At 32.9% G+C, this 9,975-nt stretch overlaps 1 protein-coding gene across 1 annotated transcript in view; it reads left to right on the forward strand.

Moving 5' to 3' along the window:
- Positions 1 to 9,975, forward strand: part of LOC117171493 (tubby-related protein 4) — a 152,731-nt gene that overhangs the window by 122,553 nt on the left and 20,203 nt on the right. Inside the window, exons 4-5 of the mRNA XM_033358852.1 lie at positions 77 to 184; positions 1,473 to 1,620. Of these exons, the coding sequence (XP_033214743.1) occupies positions 77 to 184; positions 1,473 to 1,620 (256 nt within the window). The remainder of the gene's footprint in view (positions 1 to 76; positions 185 to 1,472; positions 1,621 to 9,975) is intronic.

Here is a 9,975-nt window from a genome sequence, read left to right on the forward strand (position 1 = left end):
TCTGATTTTATATATTTATATCTTATATTTTTAATATAATTTGAATATTGATAATTTTAACTACTTTATTATGTAGGATGGTTTTGTACTGGTGGGAAGTGTTGCTGGGCAAAGGTACTGGTCGTCAATGCTCAATGATAAGGCGATAATAACTTGCGGCATATGGACACCTGATGATCAGCAGGTAAATATCAAACATTTGAAAGAAAATTATTTTTCAACTTTTAAAAATTACTTTATAATTTATATAGACTTTATTTAACAGTCTTATAATTTGAAATCTGTGGAACACAGATGATCAAAAAAAGCCTCGTGACAAATTCTTAAATCTTACAATTATTTAAAGAGTGATCAAAATGTGAATTAATTGGTTATAAAATACTTATTGTTATTTCCAAAGCAATTTTAATAAGGAGTAAGGTAAACGGCCCAGACTTCGCTAGCTTAAGCTATATGGTAAACTTTGAAAATTTTTCTCAAATATTATAAGGTTAGGGTGAAAATTAATTAACATTCATAATCTGTAATAATTTATTATTAATATGCACTTCTGTTTTTGCCAAATTAATAATGGTTGTGTCTAGTCGTCTCGCAACAATTAGGGAGTTGGAAAAGGGTATGGACCAATCGTACCGAAAATTCGGGATGACTAAGCAAATTTATGAAAAATATCTGATTACTCATCCCGCATTTCGGGACGACGAGACACTTCGATCAATAAAATATATTAAGAGATAATGAATATTAAAACAGGTGAAATATTGTTTTACAGAGATAAATTAATTTACAGTGCGGAATACTACTCTCCTTATTAATAAACATGTATTTCCTTACGTATTGACGAAAATTTGATGTCGGTTTTTGTACATAATAGTACAAGAATTCTATGACTTTCTGCTATGTCAGGAGTTTTCTCAAATAAAATTTGTTAATCTATGTTTGCAAAATGCTCTTGATGATGACTGGGCGTCTTACAGTAGTTCAGGCATGAATTTAAAATTTATATTCGAATAAGAAATTATTGAACCGAATACAGAGAGGAAATTCTTACTGGCTATTTAGAAACACGATGCATCATTCTATATATTAGATAGGTCACTTGATAGGTCGCCCATAACTTGTCTGATATTACAGTTTTGTGTTACAATCGATCGTTCCTATCATTAACATCGTTATAATGCTTCTCGTAAAACATTTCAGTCATGCATTTACTATTTATTGCAGAGTGATTTTACGATTTTCGATCGACGTATATATCTTCCCTAATCTGAACAATATGAGTGAGGTCAACTGTGAACCATCGTGCCATGCTGATGCTTGGATTTTTATTGAGCTTGAAGCTATATGTAGTTAGAAATATTCGTTCAACCCCTGAAAATTTGTTTATTTATTATCAATAAACCAATGAACTTGTTCGTTTATAGAATATAAAATTTGCAATATTTATTTTCTTGTTTTTTGTGGTTTACAAGGTCTATTTTGGAACGACTGCTGGGCAATTAATCGTAATGGATGTTCATGGGGCGATGGTTTCTGAAGTTCAGTTAGGTGCTGGGGTAACATCAATGGCTTGGAGTGCCGAAAAATTTAAAATGGAAGAAGGCGAAGATGATGTGACTGGTAAGCATTTGAGATATCAATTTTTTAAATGAAAGTAAAATTATATTGAAAAATGAAGACGGCAGTGCATACGGGCGTAAGTAAATAAATTGTCTAACGTTAAGGCATTTAATTTTAATGAAAAAACTAAAACATCTTCCCGGGGTTTTGTAAGCGCTTTTAAAAAAGAAAGCATCTCTGAGAAAATCTCTGTGTACGTGACGGAACGCCTTCCTTGAAGAATAGTATGTGGGATACTGAAAGCTGTATACATTTGGTGCATTTGACTTTTTTCCCAATAAAAAAGTATTTTTGAACTCTTTTTATTCTCCGTCCTACCATAAAAGTAACATACCTCATGAAACACCCCTAAAAAGGACAGTCTTGAGATACAAGATAGCGTTAACTGTAACAAATTCTGTAAAAAAATAACTATTTGTATTCCTCACCTGACTCTATTAATTCGTGAAAAGAGCGTTCATAAAGAAGCAACTAATTCAAAGATAAGAACCATCAAAAATCGTTTTCGAGGTTGGCTTTTAGAAAACTATGGTTTTTCTTTTTTTTCTATACTACAATAAAACGTTTATTAACATTTTTGCATGCCAAATAGTTTTTTTTATACACCAAAGTAAAAAAACGTGACACTTACGTCCTCATGCGCTTTAACTTTTCAAATATTTTCAGGGTGTCTACTATCTGTCCAAAAAATATAGGCACGTCAATTTTTGTACAAATTATTTCCTACAAATTATTTAATTAAGACAAATTATTTTTGCGATTATTTCCTGGTGAATGAAAGGTGAAAAAGTACGAGTACCATAATCATATTATCATTTCCGAATACTCAGCTTTGAATAGCTCGAAGTCACTAAAAATAAATTCTGAAAATTCTGAAAATAACATGTGGCTTCGTTGATCCTTTCTGTGCACAATGGTGAAATTTAGAGCCAAAAATAACTATTTGTTAGTAAGTTGTTCACAAAAACGCAGGGAGGTGTTATCTCCGAAACTAAAGAACTTACAGAGATGATTCTTGAAGCAAGTTACAAATTTTTGGTTTTTCACAGTGTTGCATGTATTTTTAACGAGCAAAAAATTGCACTTGTAAGTTTAAAAAATGATTTTCTTTTTGGAAAAATACAAAAGACTCAATGATAATCGAGGCAACCGCATTCCCAGCGGGGTCTCAAAAAGGGATCAGTAGCCCCGATTATCGTAAAGTCTTTTGTATTTTTCCCAGATGAAAATAATTTTTTAAACATTCAAATGCAACTTTTTGCTCATTGAAAATGCATGCAACACTTTCAGAAGCCAGAAATGTGTAATTTGCTTCAAGAATCATCTCTGTACGTATCTTAGTTTAGGAGATGACACCTCCCTACGTTGTTGTTAACAACTTATTAACAAATGATTATTTTTGGCTCTAAATTTCACCATTGTGTACAAAAAGGACCTATGAAAACATACATTTTTTCAGAATTTTCATAATTCATTTCCAATGACTTAGAGCTATTCAAAGTTGAGTATTCGGAAATGATAATATGATTATGGCACTTTTTCACCTTTCATTCGCCAGGAAATAATCGCTAATCATCAGAGCATTTTGACACTCTGTATTAGCATTGGCAAAACCTTCACCTGTCCCACGCATATTGTCTCATATTTTTACAATTTTTTCCTGCTAAGATTTTCATGAAAATCTGTACAAAAATTGAGGTGCCTATATTTTTTTCCTTGAACAATTTAAAAATGTCTTTTTGTAATTTGACAATTATTTATTCACATGCACCAAACTTTTTCTCAATTACAGACTTAAATTGTCTACTCTGTAGTATAATTATATGTATAGAGGAGACCAGCCTTCAGTAGATAATTATCCTGCAGTAGATAATCATTCATTTGAAATACTAATGTATGTCAAATAATTATTTTAATATAATTAATAGTTAAGACACGACGCGTGTTACATATTAAAATTATAATCGATTATTTTACTTATATTCGTGATTATAATTAATGATTATAACCTGCTATAGGGTCATTACGTACTCTAGGGTGATCTCCCCTACATATAATCTAAGATCAATTAACTTTGATGGTTTCACACGTGAAAGAATCAGATTTTCCTCTTCCTGGCTCCCAAATAAATAATAAAAACAAGATAAAGTAGAAAAAGAAGACTTTTCGATAACAAAAAATTCCCAATCCTAAATAAAATACCCGGGGGTTTACCCATTTTTAATTAGAATGGCAGTCGAGTCGGATTTCGAAATAAAACCAAAGGAACTTGAATTGGTCTTTTTTTAAATTAAACTTTTTGAATTTGCATTGAAGATTAAGCAGTTTTTAACTTCACCAGAGTAGACGTTTCTCGTTTAATCAGGGTTTTAAAATTTCCCTTAAGCTGTAAGTGGAAGTAGACTAATCGACCTTCAAACTTTAAAGCCGTCAACGAGCCATTACTCACACCCAGATTCATTATTTAACTTTTGTAAAGTGTTTTTCTGAATATACTTTAAGTGATAAGTTAGATCAAGTGCCTCTATTTTCCCATTCATATTATACGCTCTATATAATTCTTCTTTCATGGATAAGGACCTATATTTCAGAGTTTATTTTTAGAATCCATGTTGGGGTTTTAATAAATCCACTAAAGTTTAAAATTATAGTTCCCAAATTTTTCCTAACCACATTTTTCCGCGACCAATTTAAAGATTTCTTTCTGTAATGCAACACGTGACAAACTTATCATCAATCACAGCTTGAAGTGTTAAATATTAATCGAAACTGCATTGCCGATCACGACTATGACACCAACGTTTTACGGATGATTGAGTTCTTTTATTATTAATTACACTGGGACTGCGCTTTACCGGAACCTGATAGTAGTCCCAGTCTATATTGAAGGTGAAATATTTCTCTTTAATAAGATCGGAATTCACTATAAAATGAGGCAGGATGATGTCATTTTATCAATTCTTCAAAAAGGTATTACAAAAGTTACATTTCTATAAAATCTCACTAGATATCACTATTCTTGTGAACATTTTAGCTTGCATGGTGAAACATGTTTACACTTAAAACAAAAATTTTTGAAAAATTAAATATTTTTTTCTGCTGAAAGTTATATTTTTCTATGGTATATGAAATAATGAATCATAAGGTTTTTATTAAATTTATTCAAAATATATATTCATTTAATTTTAATTATGGCCCCAAAGATGAGATGTCTTTAAATTCCAACTTTTTACATTATTATTATTATTACACCATTAAGCCATTAAAGCACCATTAAGCACCATTAAACCATTAAGTAGGGGAAAGGAGTAATGTGAGAAAGGGAAATAAAATTTTTAGATAGATGCAGTATTCTCGTGTTATTTACTTAAATAACACGTTCGTTCAGCAACAATGCTCCGACATAGGTTGCTGATCAATCTCTGTAGCAATCACCCCAAGTGAAGATCCCCACAAAGTCGTTATGTGAGGTTCCCCACTTGGGGCCATTAGTATCCAAGGTCTTTTGACTCTGGCGTCATTCACTCTACTGAGACTCTTTTTATAAACCATTTGCCCCTATACTTTTATGTCCTGGCATACTTCTTTAGCTTCTTTTACGTCCATGCATTTTTTCATGGAGGCTCTCGTGTTTCGGTGGCTTCTTATGTCTCTTCTACGTAGGGTCTCATTCACACTTTCGAACAATTCTTTCCGCGGTCTGCCTCTGGGCACGCTGCCATTTACTTTACCTTGATACACTTGTTTCGTTAGTCGTTCATTTGGCATTTTCTCAACATGCTCGAACCATCTTAACCGATTTCTTTCCCATGTGTCTACTAACGTCTCTTCTGCACCATATTCTTTGAAGATTATCTCGGTCCTCATTTTGTTTCTTGCTACCGTATCCCGTGTAGAAATAATTCATGGCGTTACATTGTTCCAGCCTAGACTGCCACGAGTTTATACTGGCGCTATCTCGAGAAACTATTCTGGGGCAGTGCGCAAATGGAACGCTCTAATCTACAAGCCGCTATCTACAATAGCGGTACTGGCGCGTTCTAGTAAATCTAGTAAAATCTAGTAGATCTAGATACGCTCTAGATTGCAAATTTGATACTAATTTTTATAGTTAAATCATTCCTGACATAAAAGCACTATGAGCCACATTGAGAATATTAACAAATTCCAGATTTCTGTAAGAAAAATGAAATATAGCTCGTATGTGCTTTTTTGACAGAATGTTTCCAAATGTTATTGATAAAAAAAAAATGTCAATTGTAAATGTTTTGGAAACAGAAGCCAACCTCAAAACTGAATTTTCATTTTACTCCATAATTATTAGAATTACTTATTTTTTTAATCATTAGGTTTTTCTTCAAATGCTGCGGTTAGAATAAAAAAAAGACCTTATACAAAAACTATTGGAATTAGCCAATGTTCTACTCCAAATAAAGATTTAATTGAAAAGAGGACTAAGCCCTGATTATCTAGAAAATATGTAATTCTAGTATTTATGGAGTAAATGAGAAAATCCAGTTTTGAGGTTGGGTCTTGATTCCAACGCCCTTACGTCGAAAAAAGATCTGGAAAACTTCAAACCTCGTGGTCGCGAAACGAAAAGTATTCATACTGAATAACGGCATGGCAAACATCTGATTCTTGCAATCCGGTTCCCGTCATTTTTGCCAACATTTTTGGTAGCAGTTTTGAAATTGCACTGCATGATGAAAGTTGAGTGCTGTTGGTAGCACTGCATAATATTTAAGGTTAGGAAATATGTCATTTTAATATACATGAGTACTGGATACATGTCATACGAAAAGAAAAATTACTTTCCTAGAAAACCTAACGATAAAATGTCTTTATTCAGCAATAATTTTTTATATTAGCTTTCTCTTTCATTCAATAGTTTGCCAATAAACAATCTATACTGCGTCAGATCAATCGATATTCAGTGATAAATTAAATTAACAAATCTGCGTTATGAGACAGTACTGACAACACAGGCAAGTTTATTTCTTCTATTTCCTTTGATTTGAGCACTGCCATAAATGTAATCTGTTATCTTTTATTAATTAGTTTTTAATGACGCCTTCTTTTTCAAAGTCCAAATAGAAGTACTTTCTAGAGACAAGCTACATTTTAGACGGAATTTTTATTTTAATGTAATGTTACATTCTAGCTAGCGACATTAGTGGGTCTACGTAGAACTGCGTGATGGATTTTTCTATCTAGTAGGTATAGATAGCGCCAAAAGAGCGCCAAACTAATTCGGCGTGAACAAACAGCCACGAATAATCCAGTAGTGGCGCTAGAATAATTCTAGTCTTCCAGGAATTATTTCCACACGCGATAGTACAGTCGGTTCACATATAGAATTATGTATTGCCATTTTAGCTTTATTTGATATATTTTTACTTCTGATAGGGGCCCTGCTCTACCAATAACCTTCTTATCTCATTTTATGCGACTAGATAATTCCTCATTTATCTTCCCGTCCCTAGTAAATAAGCTACCAAGGTATAGGAGCGTATCAACTCGTTCAATTCCCTCATCATTTAGTACCAATATTGCATAATTTTTTCTCACTCTTTCCTTCGAACACCATAGTTTTTGTTTTATTAGCGTTAATTTTGAGGCCCATGCTCTTCATGCTTGCATTCAGTTTATTCAGCATTCTTTGCAAGTCTTCGGTTGCCTCTGCCAGAACAACCTTATAATCTGCGAAAGCTAACCCACGTACCCTTACTCTTTCAAGCTCCACACCTACGTCGAAAAAAGCCATTCTCAAACACTTGTCCATGAATAATATAAATAACCATGAAGACAGAACGCATCCTTGTCTAACTCCTTGAATAATATCGAAACAGTCACTCAATTTCCTATTTACCCTTACACTCGCTTTGCTACCCGTGTATTTTGTTTTAATAGCTTGTAGGAACCATCGATTGACTCCATACTCTTTCAGGACTTGCCAAAGTTGACTTCTATCTACCTTATCAAAAGCTTTTTCTAGGTCAAAAAATTCACAGAAAACTTTTTTTCCTACTCTCATACTTGTTTCTGTGACTTTCCTTGAGCTAAATATTTATTCCGTACATGACCTTCCTGGCATAAACCCACATTGCGTTTCCCAAAACTTTTCTTCTGTTATTTTCATTACCCTACGAATAAGTATTTTTGAGTATATTTTACTTACGCTACTTAATACGCTCATCCCTCTGTAATTATTGCAGTCGCTTCTATCTCCCTTTCTTTTGTATATTGGTACGATCATCACTTTTTACATTGTCATTTCTGAGAATGTAATGTAATCGTCCAAATTTTCGATCTCTGGTTTTTGTCGGATCTTTACGTTTCGGCACTCGCAGAATCCGAAAATCATAAAATTTCATCGGTCCGCATTTGATACACTTCTGAAGGTACCCAAAATGAAGGCTAAGTTCGTTAATCAGATATTTCGAACCAAAATTAAAAAATTGGGCGCATTTTCAAAATTTTGAAATTTTTTTTTTTTAATTTTAAAAAATGTTGTCGAAGTGTCTTATATATGGGTGAAGGACTTGCAAATTATCTAAATAAAATTTTTTATTTTGATGAAAATTAGAAAAGTTATATACTTTTCAAAATTTTGAAAATTTTCAAAAAATATAAAAAATTATTTTTTTCGTAAATCCAAAAATCTCATTCAAAATTTTCACTAGATACGAAATATATTTCGAAACTTTTCTAGCCGATTTTTTCGATTAGCCCAAAATTAAAAAAATTATAGCATTTTCAAAATTTTCAAATTTTTTTTCTTAATAATATAAAAATTTTGTCAAAGTTTCTTATAGATAGGTAAAAGACTTGCAAATTATCCAAATAAAATTTTTAATTGTGATGAAAATTATGAAAGTTAAATACTATTCAAAATTTTCATAAAATGGAAAAATTGATTTTTTTCATAGATTCAAAAATTTTCACTAGATACCAAGTATATTTTAAAACTATTTTAGCCAAATTTTTCGATAAGCCCAAATTTTTTAAAATTAGAGCCTGTATAATCTGATAGTAGAACTCGAAGCGCGATTATGACAATGGGAATGTAAACGTCAAGGCCGTACGTACTTTGAGAACCTTCTTTAATGACCAATTAAAAAAAAGTGTTCGGCTTCACTTAAGTAAAGGGAAAATGATTAAACAACCACAGCAGGGTCCTATTAGGATCAGAAAAAATAAAATGCGATCATTATTTTGCAATATCAGAATAAGCAGTACCAGACCAAGGTACACAAAAAAAATGGTAATAGACATTTGATATTATTATAATTATTATTATTACACCGTTAAGCCATTTCCCTTTCGGTGTAGGCGTGACTCACTCGGTAGGGGAAAGGAGTAGTGTGTGGAAGGGATAGAAATTTTTCAGATTGATCCAGAATTCTCGTGTTATTTAAGTAAATAACACGTTCGTGCCGCAACACTGCTCCGACCCAGGTTGCTGATCAATCTCTCTAGCAATCACCCCAAGCGAAGAATCTCATGAAGTCGTTATGTAAGGTTCCCCAGTTGGGTCCATTAGTGGCCAAGGTCTTTTGTTTCAGGCGTCATTCACTCCACTGACACTCTTTATATTAACTATTTGCCGCCATACTTTCCTGTCCTGGCATACTTCTCTAGCTTCTTTTATGTCCATGCATTTTTTCATGCAGGCTCTCGTGTTTCTGTGACTTCTTATGTCTCTTCTAACTAGGGTCTCATTCACTCATTATAACCATTCTTTCCGCGGTCTACCTCTGGGCACGCTGCCATTTACTTTACCTTTATACACTTGTTTCGTTAGTCGTTCATTTGGCATTCTCTCAACATGTCCGAACCATCTTCACCGATTTCTTTCCCATGTGCCTACTAGCGTCTCTTCTGCACCACATTCTTTTAGAATTGTCTCGTTACTTACTTTGTCCATCAGGGTTTTCCCGCATATTATGCGCATGAATCTCATGTCAATTGCGTTAATTTTACTCTTATCTTTTTCTTGATAAGTCCATGTCTCGCTACCGTATAGTACAGTCGGTACAAATATGGAATTATGTATTGCCATTTTAGCTTTATTGAATATATTTTTACTTCTGATAAGGGGACCTGCTCTACCAATAACCTGCTTACCTTCATTTATTCGTCTATCTAATTCCTCATCTATCTTCCTGTCCCTAGTAAATAAGCTTCCAAGGTATACGAACTTATTAACTTGTTCAATTCTCTCATCATTTCATAAAATATTGAATAGTGTTTCTCACTCTTTCCTTCGAACACCATAGTTTTTGTTTTATTTGCGTTAATTTTGAGGCCCACGCTCTTCATGCTTGCATCTAGTTTATTCAACATTCTTTG

Source organism: Belonocnema kinseyi, chromosome 4 (genome assembly GCF_010883055.1).
Source record: "Belonocnema kinseyi isolate 2016_QV_RU_SX_M_011 chromosome 4, B_treatae_v1, whole genome shotgun sequence".
NCBI lineage: Eukaryota > Metazoa > Arthropoda > Insecta > Hymenoptera > Cynipidae > Belonocnema > Belonocnema kinseyi.